Here is a 21,567-nt window from a genome sequence, read left to right as displayed (position 1 = left end):
ACTAACCAGCAAACGCAAACTGCATATGCCTAAACGCATTCATTTGCAGCATCCTGTCGTTTCTGGCGGAGACTTGCCAAGTGCCGGTTGTGGCTATAAAATAAAAAGTAGCAAATTTGAGAAACGCCAAACTTCGTCAAAATGCAACTGGAAAGCGGCAATTAAATGGCAAAAATTAACCAACACTTTGAGGCGGAAGCCATAAAAATTCTCCTCATTTGTATTGAATTATAAAAAAGTAAATTTTTCCATCCATTCAGTGAAATGTACGAATATATTTATGCGAATATTTCATTTAAAATAACGCATTAACACATTTGCCATAGAAGGAGAAATGACATCGGGATATCTAGTCTAAGAAATTATATGGCATAAGAATGCTACGTATTCGTCAATAATCATTCCATCTACTGATTAGTTAATACATGCTAGACCTAATCACAATAAAATATTGCATACTTTTTAATTTTTTTTAAAAATAATCTCTTTAACGAGATGTGACTTTTTGTCAGCGGGACACAGTGGCGTAGCTGGTTTTTTGAAAAAAGGAGAAACGTTAAATATATGTACTAAGTCATCTTATTGACAATATGTAACAGGCTATCCGTAGTTGGTATTTTGGAAAAAGGGAATGTTATATCTATTTAATGAATTATCTCAACGATAATAGGGAGGGCAATCCATGATGAGTACATGGGTGATGTTATTAAATATATGATATAGTTCATTATCATCGACTATATGTTAATGGCTATCCACAAAATCTGTAGTGATATAGGAAGTATTGCGAAAAGAAGGGTAGTGATGCAAATGGATTATATTTTCAATGAAGTATATTAGCAACGGAATGAATCTGACTATTCCACAAATATAGTGATGTATCCATAATTTTGAAAATAGAGGTTATTATTGGCATATATTGGCATAATTTTGAAGTTCTTGAGTTAGAAAAATTCTAAAAGAATTAGAATTGGAGGATAACACAGTTCTTGATTAGAAATACATCTTTTATGCTAACAAATAATTCTGACCGAACAGCAGTTATTCAGCCCAACGTTTAAAGACCACACTTTTTGGTTTAGCAGTTGCTATTAACAAAACAAGTGCAAACCTCTTGTAATAAAACTAGGTATATCATCTCGAAGGTGAATTTCAACAACAATCTCATTGTAAATCAATATTCAACAAAGGAATGGAAAACAGGATTTTTGTTAGATAATTTCAGCAGCACGATCTTCACGGAAGTTCCAACACGTATATTATTGTAAGTGAATATGATTAAAAGAGTTTCTTAACATTATAGACCTTTTAATAAAGGATTTTAAATATTCATATAAAGCACATGGAATATATAAAGCTAATAAATGCTTTTCTTCTACTGTACACCAAACATTATAGCTTTTATGCAGAAGTAAACAAAATATTTTTAGGCTGATGACATTTACTACAAATTCTTAGCCTATTGTAAAGCAAATAATCAAAGTAAGAATATTTTTATATATTTTATTGTCACAGTTACAAGTAAGTCTGCATTTCGGAATTAAAGAACAGTCATTATAGACAAACCACTCTCCAATAGTGTTAAGCAATCCTAGCAGGAAATGAACATTAGTAAACTTAGAGGTTCCAGTACGGATTCGATCTCACCGAAATGTCTACGCAGATAACCCAATAATCAGTTTATTAAACGTTTATTAAACATATGCATTGAATCCCTACTTCAACTAACCTACCAACCTACCAGAATATATATTTAAGATATTGTAAATTAATAGATAATTCATTGAAGTTATTACTGTTATCATTGCATGTCTAATTCGTCGCTAGGGGATCCACTTAGGCCTATTAGCCCATTATGTTACCGCATATAAACTTAGGGTTTAAAACCATCTAGAACCTCTGGCAAAGCTCAAAATGCTGTTTAGTGTCGAATCTTTTAATTGATTAAGATACACAAGAAGGGGGTTTCTAAAGTGTTGATTCGCCGCCGAGCATGAGCTGGGCAAAAAGAGAGTAGATGAGAGGTACTCTCATCGTTTTCCTCACAGCTTTTCCTAGTTTCCAATAACGTGTAAGTAAACCTACCATAAGACGAATAACCCTACAGGGCATATCAGTGAGAATATTGAATTTCCTTTTAATGGAAAATAGTCAGATTGCATACAAATGTCTACATATTGTTACCCTCCCATTTTTTATTAAAAGTTTCAACACAGAGAGAACTCAGTACCAATTTGCATGATAAATAATACTAAAAAATGACACTCTTTACCTAAAATACTAAAAACAATGTTTCCTAAGAATTCGGCTAATGGCAAAAGCTTAATATGATCCAAACAACGTAGCTCAGATTAATCTTAAATTCTAAACTAGATATACTACAGATAAGTACCATTTTTCAAAGATTATATTAAAAAACACCAACAGCAACCGACCTTTTCTCATCTTTTCTGCTCACTCCTACGATAAACAAGATTTTTTCCAATATATTCTTTAGTGTTCACAGAATTGTTGGATGTCTATAATTTTGTTGGCTTTATCTTATCAACAGTCTTAATTTGCTTAATAAATTCTGACTTATAGGAGAAGACTTACTCTACGAACACCACAATTTATCTCGTGTGTTGCGGTTCACTATTGTTTTTTCTAAGCGCCCCCTTCGTTACAAAAGTTAGGTACATTATTCTTCAGATTAATCATGCCTGTCGTGCCAGGATTTTGTTCTGACAGTCGACTTAAATCCAATAGGTACCACTCGATACAGTTTAAAGTACAACTGGAATTCATTGAGTTTCGCTTGCGGCACTCAACCAAAGGTGCATATCTGGTACCACGAAAATCGACGCCCATAGTCTTACCAATACTGATTGATCCTGTAACGGTAATATTGCGATGTTAGTGATTAAAACCTAATTTTTCAAGTAAAGAATGACTGTATTTATTTAATTTCACTCGATATGCAAATTCCAATTAGGGTGCTGTGATACAAAGAACGAAATTATATACAAACTTATAGCTACATTTGATACTGGGGGAGTACCTAAGAATACTAATGAGAGATTTATTTATGCACTACACCGGTACGATTGAAAGACTGCGGAATTAACTATTCGCGGCAAGTAATCACTTAAAAAAAACTCTTTGTTGGTAAAACAGCAATAAAAATTAACAAAACCCCAAGTTTGACTAAATCAAATCAAGTGTAGCGTTGGATCAGGTGACTTAAACATGAATTTATGTTTCAAATTTGTTGGATTTCATGTTCAACCCTTAGTACTTGCAGTTTAAAACTTGAATGAGAAAATTTAAATCCAAAAATCCATTAAAAAGCATTGGTGAGATGCGGTGACAGTACTCAAAACATCTAGTTCTTTATTAAATATATTACTAAATAAATTATTGATATAGTAAATGAGATAATTTATACATCATATTTCTTTTTTTATTTTTAACTAAAACAAATCAACACTGCAAAACTATTTACACCATTTATTGCTAGTCATTCTAGTGTTAAAATTTACTATTACTGCATAAGCAAGCAGAAAAGAAAAATTGCTTTACAACTTTTTTTACCGACAGTCAAATAGACAGACATCTTACTTAATATCTGCGTTCGATCAGATAGATTTGCAGATTTGCAGATTTGCATATTAAATTTTAGTTTGCGCATTCTTCTTTTTATTTTCTTTTTTACTCACTTTACTGCAAATTAAAGTTTAGTTTATAATCCGCTTTAATAACGCTTAACTCACCTGCGATTCTGATACCAGGTCTTCACTTGACAATCGCTCAGCTCCAATTTATTTGCTAATTCCATACGATCCTGTACGCTTAAGTATTTCTGACGTTCGAATGATTTTTCCAATGTTTGCAATTGATGATCGGTAAATGCGGTGCGTGCTTTGCGCTGCTTCTTACTTAAACCCATTAGATTGTCACTTTTAATGCTGTTGCCATCATCGTCTTTGGCACCTGCAGCAGCAGCAGCCATACGATACCGAGAAAAAATATATGAAACACAAAAATATATAAGATTTTTCTGTTTTTCTTTATTTGTTGTGTAAAATATGAGCAGCATTTAAGCGGATATTAAATTTAATTATTAAATTCAAATTCAAATTGCAAAATTACACACTAACGAAGTTGGGAAAAAAATTGACTCTTTGAATGGGAGATTGTCGTTGATTGTGTTTGACGTTGCAAGATGAAAGACTTAAGCTGGAAACTTGTTGCGCCAGAAAGACGCGTTTTTAAATGTAATGATGCGTAAATGTATGTCAAATTATAAAAAAATAAGTCAAATTATAAAAAAACCAAAAAAAAAAAAATGAAATTAAAAAGGTGTAATCAAATCGTTACTAAATAATAAATACAATGATATTGTTGCCAATAAGAAGCGCCAAAGGTTTTATTTCGCTGTTGTTAGTTGTGTTTCGTGGAGCGATTCATTTATTATCATGTGGAGAATATTATTATTATCTTCATTTAGTTATGTCTTTGCACAATCAACAACTTGAATAGAACATCTTTAGTTATATTAATTTAAGTATATTCTATTCAAACAAAGATATAAGCGAAATTGAATAAAATATATAAGCATAAAATATAAAAAATAAATATATATAATAATATATTAAATATAAATAAAATATAAAAACAAAAAGGTGTTACATTTGAATCTTTCCATTTCACTGAAAAAATCACTGCTATAAAAAGCCATTTTTTTCATAAAAAAGGCCTTGCTATGAAATGACCTTTCACTTCACTGCTATCAGCTTCAATTTAACTGATTTTATAAAATATAATATAATTACTATAATGGAAATTGTCATGGGGACATGTTAGCCCATATCCTCGTTTAGTAGTTTATCTAGACTACCATATAGAGAATTAGTAGTTTCTCAGTAATTGAAAGATGTATGTGTCGTTATGTTGAAGCTATTTGAGCCAGTGCACTTGAGCACTTTAACTCTCTCTTAACTCGAGGTTTCTTCATAACCCCTCTCTACGCCTTGACTGAATTAATGTTTATCACTTTATCAGACTAAGTAATAATTGACCTCAGATCTGCATACCTTTAAAAGTTGATTCAGTTTATATGGTGAAAATTCTAATCGCGATTCTATTATCTTCAACATACATACATTATCAAAATAGTTTAAAAATTAATCTAATTCCTAATTCAAGATTTTATTAATTTCATGTATCTTCTTATAGTGGAATTGCTGTCACACTTTCCTTTAGTTAACACTTTCATTAGAAGTGAATATAGTTTCATTTGCGATCATACTATTTATACTCAACTTGCCTGTAGAAGTTGATTCAGTTCATATAATGGAAATCCTATTCAGGCTTCTATTATCTTTAACATATTTCCTAATTAGAAGTTTATGTAAATACTACTTCAAAATTTCTCCGACTTTTTGTAGCTTCTCAGAGAGGAATTCCAATTTCCCGGCACACTACTCTTAAGTTCCCTCTTTGTTAAGAAGTTTATATTGTTTCGATTGTGAAACTGAATTCACGATCATGTAAATTCAGTTTTAGAGGTTGATTCAGTTCATGTAGTGGAAATTCTATTCGCGGTTTTACTATATTCAACACTCAGAAAAATATGCTCTAACCACATACTAGTTAAATTAACCTGATCAATTTATTAGAGAGATCTTAACTCATGTGATAAAGAAGATACATAAACCAACATGTGGTATAATGGTTGAACCAATATGATGCATTGATTAAGAATATTTTGACCTAAGATTTAGTTAAAATCTGGTTAAATCAACCAAATTATTTTTCTGAGTGAACATACTTCCTAGTTTAGCAGTTAATCTAAATTATACTTTAAGATTTCTCTGACTTCTTGTCGGAGAATGGAATTCCAACTTCCTGACGCAGTACTCTTAAGTTACCTCTTTAGGCAATTAATATAGTTTTAATTATGAAAGTCGTATTTTCGACGCTTTTAACGAACGCTTATGAGATATTATAATATCCATAGTAACAATTGTACTTGCAACATCACTACCCAGAAAAACCCCTTTCCGTTAAGAATTTGAAGAAGTTCATATAATGAAATTCGTACGTGCTACATTAAACTCCTCGCATTCTTCTTAGTTTAGAAGTTAATCTTGCTCTTTACACTTCAAATTTGTACTAGCAGATATACTAACATCAAGGCAATTCCTCGTTTATTAAATATTCTTTCTATTATGAACGTCTTTTTTACGACGCTGTTAGGTCCTACTTTTCTTCTCATTTATCAAATAACATAATCCAAAATCAAAATTTGTATTTGTAAAACCATTATCTAAAGTTCAGTTTCTACAGTTTCTTATAGCAGAAACCATACTTCCAGTACATCCAGATTTAGCTATTAAAATTAACGTCTATAGTTTCTCATAATGGAAATCCTGGGAAGATTTGTCATGTCTAGCTGCCAATAAATACCCCATCACCAAATCTCTAGTATCAATTGAAAAACATGTTTAGAAATAACTTCCTTCTTGGTAGAAAGGTATAGCTATTTAACACATCTGCGGTTCTGGGGAATGGAGTATCCAGTTGAAGAATGTAACTCTACATCGCATAATAAAAAACAAATACTGTTACTATACCCACGTACATTTGAAATCAACCACAGCCAATCCCATCAATTTGACCAATAAGCTAATCCTGCCTGGGCAAATGTGCCTATGTTCAAGCACTTCTCATTATTAATATAGATGCCGTTTAGGTAGATGAATGTTTTTGTAGAACTGACTTTTGCTTCGCATCCATACATTAATGTAAAGTTGATGCTATCACTGTTTTTTATGATACTTATTTTTACTACTTGTCAAAAAAATATATATAAAATCCATAGGGCATAGGCCCGCAACTTGTCAAAAATATATGGTATATGTTATAATCACGCACATTTTGGGAGATGTATTATCATGGACGAGAAACAAATGAATAATACTGGTTTAAATAGCGATTGCTCTAAAATTATAATTTGTTAACAATTTTGACAATCTATTGGTACCTATACACGGATGCCTCAAATTGCCGAAATTTGTCTTCTTTGATCAGTTCAAATAATCCGAAAACAACTGAAAGATACATGTACTGCCATTTGTAATGGTTTAGGTCGTCAATGATCAATCTTCGTCATTGCTTTTGGAGTGTTGTGTCAAAGTAAATATCAATGTTCAAAATTCTTTTGAAAAGTAAATATCAATGTTCAAAATATTTTTGAAAAGTGCTCTGGAGTCGAAGTAAAGAAACCAACTGTCTCAATGAAATTGACTTCTCTTCTTCTCAGTTTAATGCAAAGAAGAAGAAGCCAGTGGCGTAACTACAGGGAAGCGACTGGAAGCAACGCTTTCGAGCCCACGAATTTAGGGGGCCCCATTATAAATTTATGTATTCATTGTATTTATTTTTAATAAATTCTCAAAAGTGGGACGAAACGATTTGTGCTTCAATCCTCAATTTCTATCGGTGCTATATTTAAATCTGCATCTACTCCATATTGCAAAATAGTCCATTAACCATTAACATATACCAAATTTCAGTGGAGTATCTTTATTAAAAACGGAGAAACCCCATATCCGGTTGTTAAGTTTATATGGCAGCTATAAAATAGTAGTTTAATTTCAATCAAATCATATGGTGATCAGGGGCCGCTCCCAAAAAGTATGTGTGTAAAGTTTCATTCGAAGAGTTCAAAAGCTGAGAGAGTAGTTTGAACTGAAAAGGTATATATATACTTTACTGATATATACTTTATGGTATTTGCGACGTTTCCTTTAATGCGTTACGAAAATCTGGACAAACTTTATATACCCTTTTTACACTTTTTCGTGTAAAGGGTATAAAAAGATGTTAGTAGGGGCCCCTTAGTTAGTAGTTGCTTATAGGCCTAAAAAATGTAGTTACGCTACTGAAGAGAGCCCTTCTTCTTTCTTTGTGAATGAATGTAAACCTGGCAGATTCAAAATCGTGTAGCGCGCAAACTACCGCTATGTATACAATATATATTAATTATAATTTTTTGATTAACTAACAGATTTAATAAAAATGCTATTTGTTTTTAAAAAAAAAAAATCGTTTTCTAAAAATTCATGAACACGAAAAAGTGCAACAAGGTACGAGACAAAAATTTTCAATTTTCCGGAACATTTAAGCTGATGTTTATTGTATTACGAAATATAGTATTAATATATGCAGAGCGAAAATGTATCTCACAATAAACAGAATTCAGGCATTCCACTAAATAAAAACTTGGAGGTACTTTGTAATTAAACTATTTATGAACACGATGTAGGCTAACAAGCCAAAGGCTGCAATTGCACTTGCTGTGAATTTCATTAAAATAAATTACTCCACTTATTTGTATACATTGTAGTTGGGTTATATCCGCAGTTGAAATTGCAGTTGGAATTGAAGTTAATACCGCAAAAAATTGAAATTAAAAGAACAATAAGGAAACAACAAGTTTTCCGCAACATGCCACCAAAGCTTGTTGAATATTCAACAATTTTTATGTATTTATTTACTTCATAAGCGTTTTCTTCTGCTTATCTATTTTCTTATCAACAAATGTTATAATTATAATGTGTAATGTTAAAAGCATTGTTTTTTTTGCTTTAGCTGAGCTGCACTTAATAAAGCGTTTAAAACATTTCCTGAATAAACAATTCAACTCAACTGGATTTATGTCTGTCTAAAGCATAATTAATTAAATTCAACAAATGCTCAGTAAGTAAATTAGTGAAAAAGAAAATTAACGTTTAGTAAAGGCTCGTGTAGAGCATGAGATACTTTTTATGAATTTTTATCAAATCATTATTCACAATATAATTGATACTTGGTAAATCTAGAGTCATTTTTTCAATCAATATGCTCTTTTTATGCTCACTTATATCTCGAGCAAACTGTATAACACTCGAGATTAATTTATAACACTTCAGATATTATGCCAGGTAAAATGTGATTTAATTCGATATATGTATTTATAAAAAGTATTATTCTCTACACTCAGAAAGTTGATTTAACCAGATTTTAACTAAATCTCAGATCAAAATATTTTTACTTGTCATGTTGGTGTCATGTTGGTTCAAATATCATACTACATGTTAGTTTTCATATCTTTACCACATAAGACAAAATTTTTTTAACACAAAATGATCAGGTCAATTTAACTAGTATATGTTTAGAGCATATTTTTCTAAGTGTATTAACAATTCTACAAAAATGTTAGATTACTCTAAAAAAGTTCGATGGGCAACAACTTTTGACAAATCAACAACAAATCTAGATATAATCCTGATTTACTAATCGAAAACGTCCTAAGTTAAAAAATGAGATCACTTCGATCAATACTAAACAAATCTAAAGATTAAAAAACTCGGACAGAATTAAAGCACTAATTAACCTAAATAACCATAACCGATACCACCAGCTTCCTTGCATACGTCCTTTAACTGGAAAGTAGCGAAGACTTGGATTTACTATGCATAACAGAGATGCGGATTTGTAACCATCCATACCTATTATGCAAATATCCTTTCATTACAATTAACAGTATTACAGTACCTGTAGAATCCTTCATCGATGACTCCCAATAACTATAAGATTTTTAAAGAAATCTCTGGAAAGTAAGCTGGAAAGTAACTGGACAGTAGCTAAGACTTGTATTTACAACTTATTATGCATAACAGAGATGCGAATTTGTAACCATCCATACCTATTATACAAATATCCTTCCATTGCACTTAACAGTATTACAGTACCTGGAGAATCCTCCATCGATCACTCCCAATAACTATAAGATTTTTAAAGAAATCTCTGGAAAGTAAGCTGGAAAGTAACTGGACAGTAGCTAAGACTTGAATTTACAACTTATTATGCATAACAGAGATGCGGATTTGTAACCATCCATACCTATTATGCAAATATCCTTTCATTACATTTAACAGTATTACAGTACCTGGAGAATCCTTTATCGATGACTTCCAATAACTATGAGATTCTTGAAGAAATCTCTGCACACTCTAGAGCAGAGATTTATAACTAGAAAACTAATCATTTTTGGTAGTACCATAAACTATAATATTATTTCTTTTGTAACCGGCCATTAGCTTACAAGTGAGAGTGCACGAAGACTTGGATTTCTAACTAATAATCTTTATGGTCTCTGTCAAAAAGTAGGATAAATTATATAGTTTTTACCAATTGCTTAGATACCCAGTTGTAGAAGTTAAGTGGTTATTCTACTGCTTCTACCCGAACCATGTGTTCGGTTCTCGGTTTCTCAAATAAAATTAATTGATTAAAGAGATATAGGAAGTTCTTAAATTACGAATAAACATATCATAGAAATCCTTTTTATTTAGGAATAACGTAATCACAAACATAGTCAGAAAGCGAGGCAAAGAGAAAAAGTCAATTTTCGCACATAAAAAAGGTGACCAGTGATATAAACCCCATTCTAATGATATAACCAGTTTAGTTCTGGTAAACATATATTATTCTTTTATTAACAAATTCAATTTTTTTTAAAAAAAGATGCTTACATTGCAAATCAATTGTTTTTGCTACAAAAGAGTGTTTATAACATTCATAACTTTTGCCATGGGTGTTTCTTATTCAGAGAGACTGCATAATTTTAGTGAGGCAGAATAACAAAGTCAATTTCCTTACATAAAAAAAAAGAATAACAATGATAAAAGCACTATTCCACTGAAATAGTCAGTATGGTTTCGGTACCTAATATTTTATTATTTAAAAATAATAAAAGTAGGGCTTTAGGTCAGTTGGTTAAGAGCGCTGACTCTGAACTTCAAATTTGGCAGGGTAAGAGTTCGATTCCTGGTACTTGCAGTCTCAAAAAATTATTTATTAAAATTTCAATACAAAAATTATTTCCAAAACCACTGAAGATTGGTATTTGGCAATACTCGAAACAGCTGTATGGTCAGTCAAAAAATCAATTAATTAAAATAATATGAAATGAATATTTATTGTTGTAGTTCACTACTTTTGGAAAAAGTCTCATTATTTACAAATTCAAATTTACTTAATAAAAAATCTTTACAGTACAACTCATCGGTTTTTGCTGCAAAAGACTGTCTGTAGCATTGCATCTTAAACCTCGGTCCTCTTTGCAAAGAGAAGTCTATAGTTCTATAGGTTTTTTTCACATTACTTTACATTATAAAATATTATCTCACACATTAATCCTATTTACAGTACTTTTTGCTATAAAATCTACTTCACTTATGGAATACTTCTTCAGACTTTAAATCTCTTCATATTACTTTATATTATAAAATATTAATTCGGACACACTTTTAGTGGACAATTGCTTCATATGTCCCCCTTTAGCCATACCCCTGGCCCAAATAATTGAAAGGAAGAACATCTTAAAATAATATAATTCCAAACCAATGCAACGGACAAGTAAGCGGTAAACGTGGCATTTAGTACACAGACCTAACCTTTCTTATACAAAAAAAAAAAAATAAAAACATATAAAAAAAATATATGTATATATTCTTCAAATTAAATATAAAATAATCTTGCCATGGGTAAAGTTTAAACATTACTTAAAGCATTTAAGCAATAAATTAAAATAAAATAAATTAAAATAAAATCAAATAAAAATTAACTAAATTTCCGCACTGAGAAAATTTTCATTTTACATTGAATGAATTAACTTTATTTAATATTACGTTTTATCGCAAACCAACACAAGTGCATAAAGAAAAACCGAATGCATTTATATTTTAATTTAAAATTAAAAATTATAAGACTTTTCAGTACATTTGTTAAAATGTTTGCCGGGAAGCAATTAAGCACTTGCGGCTAAACTGCTTTAAACACGGTTAAATGCGCAAGCTTGAAACTCTATCTGAAAATCGTCTTCCATTCTTTAATTTAAATTTTTTTTGTTTTTTTATTTTGTTATTTTTCACAGCAGAAATGAAAACATTGTAGATTCCCCTTTTTTGCTTCGAAACCACCTACTAAACTATAACATTTTAATTGTATAAATTAACTGCAATCTCTTCTTGGCATGCATTAAATTGCATTTTTGTTTTAATTTCTATTTATTGCAGGTATTTTGCGGAAAATGTTACTAAACGTTTATCATAGCAAGCAACATTGTTTATACAAAAAAAAAAAAAAATATAAATAATTATATACTATTTTTATGAAGATTACATAACTGTAAAGTTATGTTCATACACATATATAAATATTTATCTATTTGTTAAAAATTAAAATCTTTTAATTAATTTTATTATTTATTTATTATATAAATGTTGCTTAGAAAATATATTAACTGCACTCAGCGTTGGCGCGCATTGTGCGTGCAGCAAACAGCAAAGCGAAAGACTTAAGCAACAAACTTGGCCTAGGGAAACGATTAAAGCTAGCATATTTTTTTTTTCATACAAATGCATTAAATGCCTTCATTCCAACAAAAATAAGAAAACTTATAATTTTTATTTTGCGTGTTAAACGATATATTGCATTAAAGATTTTAATAAAAAAATATTTGTTGAATTTATAAAAAAAAATGTATATATGTTATGGCATATATAAAACAAAAATTCCGTAGTATTATGCATATGTCATTCCCTTATATTATAAAATGTCTAAATATTTCTCAACATTTTGAACACGCATTTTGTGAGAGTATAGTTTTTAATAATTCATTTCAACCCGGTTTTATTGGTCAAGTTTTTTTAAATATTTAGTCTTAATATAATAAAAAATATCAAGTTTTAAATTTAAACTGTTTCTAGCGCCAGAAGTTGATTAAATTGATTTGACTGACCCAAACATCATAACTTCAGTAGTTGATTATTATTTTGCAATTATTAAAAAATTTTAGTAGTAAAAATTAGCTACAATTATTAGTACAAATCGAAACATTTATCGCAGCTTAATATATTGTTTAACTACATTCTTTAATGTTATTTTATGACTAAACCAATTTTCCTTCAACGGAAATATACCTAAATAAATTTAATATCTAAACCAAATAAACTAAAGCAAATCGTAACATCAGTTAGTCCCTTTATTTCATTAGTAAATTTTTCAAGAATATTAAAAAGAACTATTAGATAGTTAGAAATATCGAAAAAGGTAACTGAGACAACAGAAGATTCCTTTGTGCTTTCCTTAATTCTACAAATTAAAGCCAAATTGTTTACCATGATGATTCTTTTTTATCAGATAAGCCTAAAAGCTCCAGGCGTGAAACTTTTTCTGGGACAGCTCATAACCAGCGCACACACAAATATAATGCGAACGGGGCTCACACCTGTCTTTAAGTAAAACCGACTTCAAACAGATTTATGTTGTTAAGATAGTAATGTAGATAATGAGAAACCAAAACAGCTGTCAAAATCCTTAGCTCTGATTTACTTATTATAGAAGGAGCACCTTGTAATAGTTATACGAACGAACCAGCTCCTAACCCGTACTGTTAGCCAGCAGCAATTTGGCTAAGTAAATATTTGATTAAAGTATTAGTTGTGGACTTACTTATTCCTCGATAAGGATCCGGTTCACAGTATTCAAGGAATTGGGTCACGAACTACCTGAACGAACTGCATGATATCGTTACTGATCACCAAAAAATCTCTTAAAAGGTACTTTTATGTGGAAAATGCTTAGATTGCCGCAGATTTGTCTATACAGATACAAATATGGGTAACTCTTTACCCATTTGGTAAGGTTGCTTTTTTATTGGATTAAGTCTAAAATTTTGTAAATCAAACATTTTGAGAGAAATCATATAAATTTTGAGAATCTAATCAATACAATAGCATTTTCTTTAGTGGAATGTAATATTTATTATATTACCTTCAAGCTGAAGCATTTTTCATTTAAAATCATAAAAATGATAAATACCATAAAAATTATAAATATCATAAATTTCATAGATCATTTGCATCTCCTATTTATTTATTTGAAATTAACGTGTTTCTATTAAAAGCAATAAAAAAAATTATAAATAATTTTTTATGTGATAACATGCTTACACAATCTATATCTATTGTTTTATTCATTTTTATACCCTTCAAACAATTTGGAAAAGGTATAATTAGTTTGTGATGACATTTGTAAATAAATTGTAAAGAAATTCAAGTATTCTATAAAATATATATTTTTGATCAGATCCAATAGTTGAATTAAAGCAAACTTCTAGTTCATTTTTTTTAAAGAAACAAAAAATATCAAATTTTTTGGGACTAGACTGTATGAAGAATTAATGCAGCAATGAAAAAATTGACTCTAAAAGGCAATCCAAATTGTCTCTATTTGGGGACTGTCAAAACATGCATATCATATATCATCGTCAATCCCCCGTTACATTAAGGGAGGCCATTTCCTCATGGAACCTCCATTCAATATGAAGCATTACTATTCAGCACCTATTATTATAGCAATCATCTGTTATTGTTACATGTTGTTTAGCTGAACATACACATACCCATATCATCGGAATTCATCCGTCACATATTGGTGGACATTCTCTTCTCATCATGAAATATTACTATTCAGCATATATTATTACATCAATCCTCTCTTATTGCTAGTTATAAGCTGTCTGAGCATACTCTGTTTGTTGCCATTGACATTTATTTATTACAAGCAGTAAGCCATATTTCTAGGGATCCTCGTTTTAGTATGCAATATTGCTGCTCAAAACCGGATATTATATCAATCATCTGTTTTTGCTGGTTGTATTATCGTCATTTATCCATTACATAAATTAGTAATTAGAAGCTAATTCTCCAATGGAACTTCTCTTAACAATCAATTGTTACTAGTCAGCATCTACTTAAATATATTTAGCTACACATTTAGAGAAAGCATGGTCATTGTATTTTAGATAACAATGCTAGGAGACTGAATCTTCCTTTCAACCATACCTTCCGCGGTTGTGAAGAGGATGATGTAAATGTCTCCCATCTAATTTGCTTCTGTTTAGCACATGCGCGGTGCTGCTTATCAGTTTAGGGGCTTTCTTTTTTGAGGATCTTAGCGAATTGCTAAGTGGTTCCAACCCTTAAGTTTTTAATTACACGGTGACAGAATGGGCTTATAAGACTAAGTGAATCGCTTGGAATCGTCGGTATAACCTACCCAAAGAATCTCTATCCTATCATATATTAATGTTTTGCGCAGTTTTGGAGGAGCCACCGCCTCGTTTGCCTATGCCGATACAGCTGTCACATATACATAAATATATATATAAATACATAAATTTATTTATAAATACATAATCGTATATATAATTATATTTATCTTCGGTATATATAAAATATATATCGAAGATGGTGGCTCTGTCATAGTAAATAATTAATGATGACTTAGTGTGTAGGGTATTGAAATTTTGGCAAAGCCAAATCTTACTTCTTTTTTCTATTTTGCTGTCTTTATTCATCAAACGCCCACACGACTAAACCAGCCTTGACTACATTTTAGGATCAAAACTACACTGGATGAATGAATAACTTCCATCAACCATCAAAGCAAACAATAGGTATTAAAATCAAATTAAAATAAATGAGAACAATAACAACAACAACAACGCTGACTTGTTATATAAAAATACTTCAAAAAAACTAAATAAAACAAAACAACAAGCTCGTTAAAAAGGCTCATTTGACATTGTTTAAATTGGCTTAAACGCGCTTTGAGTTTTGTATCTTTGGCGGCAAATTTCCAACTGATATTTATTTTAACTTTTTTTTTTTTGGGCACAGTGTTGTTGTAATTTATTACTGTTGCTGTTCTTATATTGTATCTTTTGTTAGTTAACGATGATGTCATAAATTTAAGCCTCAAATAGCTCAATTAATTACTTAAGCATTCGACCGAATTAATTTAAATTTGTTTCTAAAGTGTTTTTTTGGGTGTAGAAAATTATTTATATAAAAATAAAAATAAAAAAAATATACAAATGAAAAATTTAAATTTCTTATAAAATTAAAAATGAAACAAGTTTAGCCTGGAGTGCAAGTGGTAAATGAAGAATGGGGGATTGAGAATGGAGCATTGAGGAACAAGAAATGCAGTCTTATCAAAAGTCGTAAATTTTATTTTTAATTATTTTATTCATTTTTTTTCTCTCTCTCAAAACAATCTTAAGGTGCCACAAAGTGATTGTTGTCGTCTGCACTTAAACACAACTGAAACCTTTTAAAGTAAAAACTTATGCATTTTTTAACTAATTTTTTTTTGTTAATTTTTTTTTATTTGAAGACTATCGATTTCATTATACCATATATTATATATACAAGTATTTAATACTGAACATGAACATTTTTTGAATACTTTATGCAAACGTTGATCAAAAATTTTTGGTACAAATGCTCAATGAACTGCAAAGAAGTGTGATCGGACGTCAACGCAATCACTCAACGCTCGAATTGGTTCACACAATTACAACAACTACAACAAAAACGATAACGATAACCCACACTTCACTTATAAGACCCTGCTCTTCTGAGTGCGGTGTGGTGCGGTGATAACGTGCTTAACAAGGATCAGTTTCAAGCACGACTTCGGCTCAAATGTCAACTTTAGTGATTTAATAGTTTAGCTTAAAATAATTTTGCCTTCAATTTTTATGCGAAAAAAAAAAATTATATCAAAAAAGTTGACGATGAGCGGTAAAAAAAATTTTTTTGATTTAAAATATTTTAATATATTTTAAATTAAAGTAAAAAGAAATTATAATTACACAATTTTTTTTTTTTAACATTATGAATGGAACAGTAAGTTTGTTTGAAATTGAATGCGTGGGGTTAACTGCATATGGCACTCGCACGCGTCTCAAGTAACACGCGTTTTTCTTAAGCTTAAAGAGCTAAAAAAAGTATTTTAAGTAAAGAACACATTACATTTATTAAAAAAAAATTTAAAAGAGAATATACCTTACTACGTTGACTAAAGTAATTGAACCAGTAAAACAGGCTGAAAAAATTACAAAACTTCAAGAAGTGCAAGAAGATGTATCACAAGATACCTTTTTAGACCCAATATTATAAATGTTATGCACAAGTGACATGCAAACCAGGTTAGATACTGTTATTGGTACTTTTAGAGATGACACTCATAGATAACTACTACAGATACTAAAACAAAACTGACATCAAGCAAATCCCAAGGTAGTCTAAAAAAAATTTCAGAATGGCTCATGAACTAGAAAATAGAAGCCAATAAAACCAAATCAACACAGTTTACTTTAACAACAAGAAAAAACTTCGCTCCTACAGTTTATCTTAACAATACTTTGATATCTAAACGAAAGCTAAGTACTTTGGTGTACCTCCTGAACCAAGTTTAACGTAGCAACAACATATATTCAGTAAACTCAAAGCACTAGATATTAAATTAAGTACTCTAAATTAAGTATTAAATTAAGGACTCTTAGGGTGGTTAGGTTAAACCTTGTATCCCAAAAAGACCATTTGAGCTCAAATGATGGCCCATTGTGGTAACACAAAACTCATAGGGTGACATTCAAAACTTTCCAACGATTATAAAATATTTATTTCTAATACGTATCCTGATACCGGTCTGGGCTAACCATATATTTTTATGTATCTATGCGACGTATTTTTATACTTCAGTTCTCCTAAACAATGGTTTTTTGATACCCCACTCAAAGAAATTTAAACACTTTAGTATGGGTTTTAATGCAAGGTTAACCTGGTTAGCCATTACCATATATTCACAAAACGCAAAGCATTAGGTATTTAATTAAGTAAATCATATAGACTCATAGCGTGACAATCAAAACTTTGCATCGAAAAGACAGTACTTATTATTATTTACAAAACAATCTTGATTTCGATCTGGACTTATGGTATTGAACTAACATATCAGGCTTTAACTGTTATCTTTCGAACAGAAGCAATATGTTTAGTTTATTATCACTTAAAATTTTGCTGGATCATTTCTGCTTGCTTGTCTAAAGTAAGGAATTGTATTTATCTCTGCTTATAAACAGTAAGCATAGCATATTCTTACTATATGCGACCATATAGTGAGAGTTACACTAGCAAAAAGAGCAACAAAAGCTGGGAGCTGGATATCACTACTTTACTAAATATATATCGTCGCAATTGAGAGCGATCTTGATAACTCGCAATTCGATAAATTTTTAAAAGTATGATTTGTGATATAACTGTTAGGTTTGATAATAATTTTCGTAACTTGGTTAAACTAATTTCTGTTATTTAAAACAAAAACGAAGAGGAAAAATTGTTTCTAATTTTTACTTAAAATTTTAATGAGAAAGATTTCCAAAATAATAATGAGAGATATCTTTACAAATAATATCGAATTCGGAATTTGAACTCTTTGATAAAACGCTACTTAATGACAAAATCGGTAAAAAATGACAAAATCAATAACAAAGTTCCAGTTTCAAGCACTTTACTATTTTTATTAAAATTACTCAATGACAAAGTGCCAGTTTAAACACTAAAATTCCTTATTATAAAGTACTTAATGAAAATGTACCAATCAAACACATTTAAATATGAAAAGAAGAAATATTAGAAAAAATTCGTCAAAATCATTTACAAAAATATATCCAATAAGTTCTATATTGAACAAATTAATCGGAATATGATTTGTTCTATTACATTAAGGTCATGTTAATTACGATGTCAAGTACTTTACCCAATTCGTGCATACAGTCAATACTCATCTCACCTCAAATATATATTCAGATAAACCAAAATTAAAGTGTTAGTTTACAACATCTAGACAGCGAAAATAATAGTTTACATGTTTTTACATTCACTTCATGCAAACATTTAATTTAGAATAAATAATGCTTTTATGCAGCACTATAGTATTCTTTTTCATATCTTTTGTAAATATTTAGAAATTATTTAACAAAAATTTGCATATTAAGGCATGTCGTACCTAATTGAAGTAGTTTAAATTGAATATCAAATATTTTAATATAATTAAAAGAAAAACATTTAGCTGTCATTAGTAACGAAAAGCTTTGTGCTCGATTTGTTGATATTTAAGTAGTCTTATTAGAAAAATGCTTATCTCTGGGATATTTAAAATGTTCATATACATATCGTAAATAAAATAGCATTATACAAATATTTGCATACATTTCGATCTAACAGTTAAAATGTTTTGTTAATTATTGTTATAAACAATGAAAATTAAAAATATTTAAACAATATAGATCTTTTGAAATGCCTTCAAAGATAAATGGGAGTAACAACGCTCCTTAGGTTAAGTTTGGTTTAATGGTGAAGGTGGTCTGAAAGACCTATTTAGATTTATTTATTTAATATTTAATTTAAATTTTATTAAATATTAACACATATTTTTATTTGAATTATTTATTTTGTGTATCGAAAAAATTCCCAGCTACATATAAGCTTAATTTGAATAGCTATATTAGCTATTCAAATTAAAAAATTCGTTTTATTTATTCTGTTACTTCTGAAAATAAAAAGACACAAACATTGTATCTTTTCTATGTAAGGGAATTACATTAGATCCAACCAAACCACTTCATTGATGATTGTCAAAATTTATAAGAAGAAATTTGTGTGTATCAATGAAACGTTTATAACAAAACATTAATACAGAAATTCATTCTTTAAAATTATTATTTTTGTTATTTTTATCTGAAACTCTTCTTGTTACTTGACTTCATTCCTCTGTACATTTGGTCTTGACTTTATTGATGTATCTTTTTAAAAATTTTTCTTAAAAGAAAAAGAAATTCAGTTGTTGATTTTATTTTTCTTAAGCAGCTTAGCAGATTAACGTCCGAAAAATGTCACGTTTACTCACATCTTGTGATATTTTTTCCTCTCATTGTGAAAAATACTAACTTATAAGAGAAAACTATAAGTTTTATTGTACACTATAATCGGTATTTTCAATTTAAATTAATCCAACTGTTCTTATGTTAGCATGGGTACAATGTTCTAGCCAGCCCATGTCAAACATCACATTATCTTCATATTTTTCTTTTATAATGAAAATATAACAGGAATGAGTACGGAATGTACCGAAATTATAGTATATAATGAGCGAACATATCTTCTATATGCCTTCGCTTTGACGATCTTATTAAAAATATAAATATAATTTATTACTTTACAAGCACCTGGTCTAATTAAATATACTTGTGTATTACAATAAATTATGAAATATATTAAAGATCATCCACTAATATATTTGAAAAATATGTTAAATTTTGAAATATACTAAATAATATCTATTTAAATTAATAAGCTTATTCAGTTTTTATTTTTATTTTTATTTATGTTTTTTTTTTTGTTTTATTCAAAAAAAACTCTCAACACGAATAAACTAGTTCAATTTGTATATTCATTAAATGAAGTTATACAGTTTATAAAGAAGAATACCACAACAAGCCAGTATATAATAGATGAAGTGAAAGAAGGATCGAACCCTCTTCTTCCCTTCTTAGCTACGAGAGCTATATTAATTCCACATCAAAACCTAGACGGAAAATATGAAGAAAGTATTATATCTCAGAAAGTAATTAGTAATCAATATATTACACAATAGTCCGTAAATTTGATATATGCTTAAAACCTTAAAAAAACTTAGTAATAAAAGTGTAATATACTTATAATCCATATTATTCTTAATAATAAACAAAACTAAGCACAAATCCGATGTTTAAAAGCTGTGTTTTTTATTAAATAATGTAACCCTGAAACTGTCAACTATTATTAGTTTCAAAATTATTTTTAATAATTTTTTTCATCAGTCAACTTCAAGTGTTAATAAAAATGTAGAAAAATAAATACGAATACATCGCTAGGATTAGAAGTAATACAATACTATTAATTCAAAATTACACTCTCTCAAATAGCGACAAAGTTCAAACATATTCGTTCTCATTAAGTTTGAGATGAGCCTTTTAGACAATTGAAAACTGCCGCCACTGAACAATACCGTAACACTATGACTATATTTAGCCCACAATCAGTACAATATTTAGTATTGAATGGTTGTATTCTTAGAGAGACAAAATTCAAAAAATTTTGTTCAAAATTAATAATATAAAAATTCATTGAATAACTTTTTAAAAACACATGTTATTTCAAATTAGTTCTAAATTTTCTGTTAATTAAGACATATTTTTAACACAAAGGATCTAATTTGGCTACAATCCTCCACTTTATTCGACTCTATTAATTTTTAAGAAATATTTGTTCCAATAGAGTAGTGTGACTTATAGTGCTTATTTTTTGTAGACAGATAATATACTAAATGAAAATCGATTAAATGCTCAATATAGATTTAGGCTCGCAGACACTCGAGTATTTATAGGTATTTTTAGCACAAAGAAACTTTGGTTACAATGTTCAGCTTTATTTACACTCTAATCATTATAAGAAATATTGCTTAGAATAGATTCCTAAATCTGTGATGTAAAGCTCTGTTTTGGGAGACAGATGATATATTGCATCGCATTCGATTAAATGGTCGATATGGATTTAGGCTCCCATAAATTCAAGTATTGGG

At 29.5% G+C, this 21,567-nt stretch overlaps 1 protein-coding gene across 1 annotated transcript in view; it reads right to left on the bottom strand.

The window, feature by feature from the left end:
* LOC119669810 (homeobox protein B-H2-like) overlaps positions 1-21,567 on the bottom strand; it is a 39,842-nt gene that overhangs the window by 6,100 nt on the left and 12,175 nt on the right. The window contains exon 2 of the mRNA XM_038079838.1: positions 3,753-3,972. Coding sequence (XP_037935766.1) covers positions 3,753-3,972 — 220 coding nt within the window. The remainder of the gene's footprint in view (positions 1-3,752; positions 3,973-21,567) is intronic.

Source organism: Teleopsis dalmanni, chromosome 1 (assembly GCF_002237135.1).
Source record: "Teleopsis dalmanni isolate 2A chromosome 1, ASM223713v2, whole genome shotgun sequence".
NCBI lineage: Eukaryota > Metazoa > Arthropoda > Insecta > Diptera > Diopsidae > Teleopsis > Teleopsis dalmanni.
The sequence above is the reverse complement of the archived record's forward strand: the minus strand, read 5'-3'. Positions and strand labels throughout refer to the sequence as shown.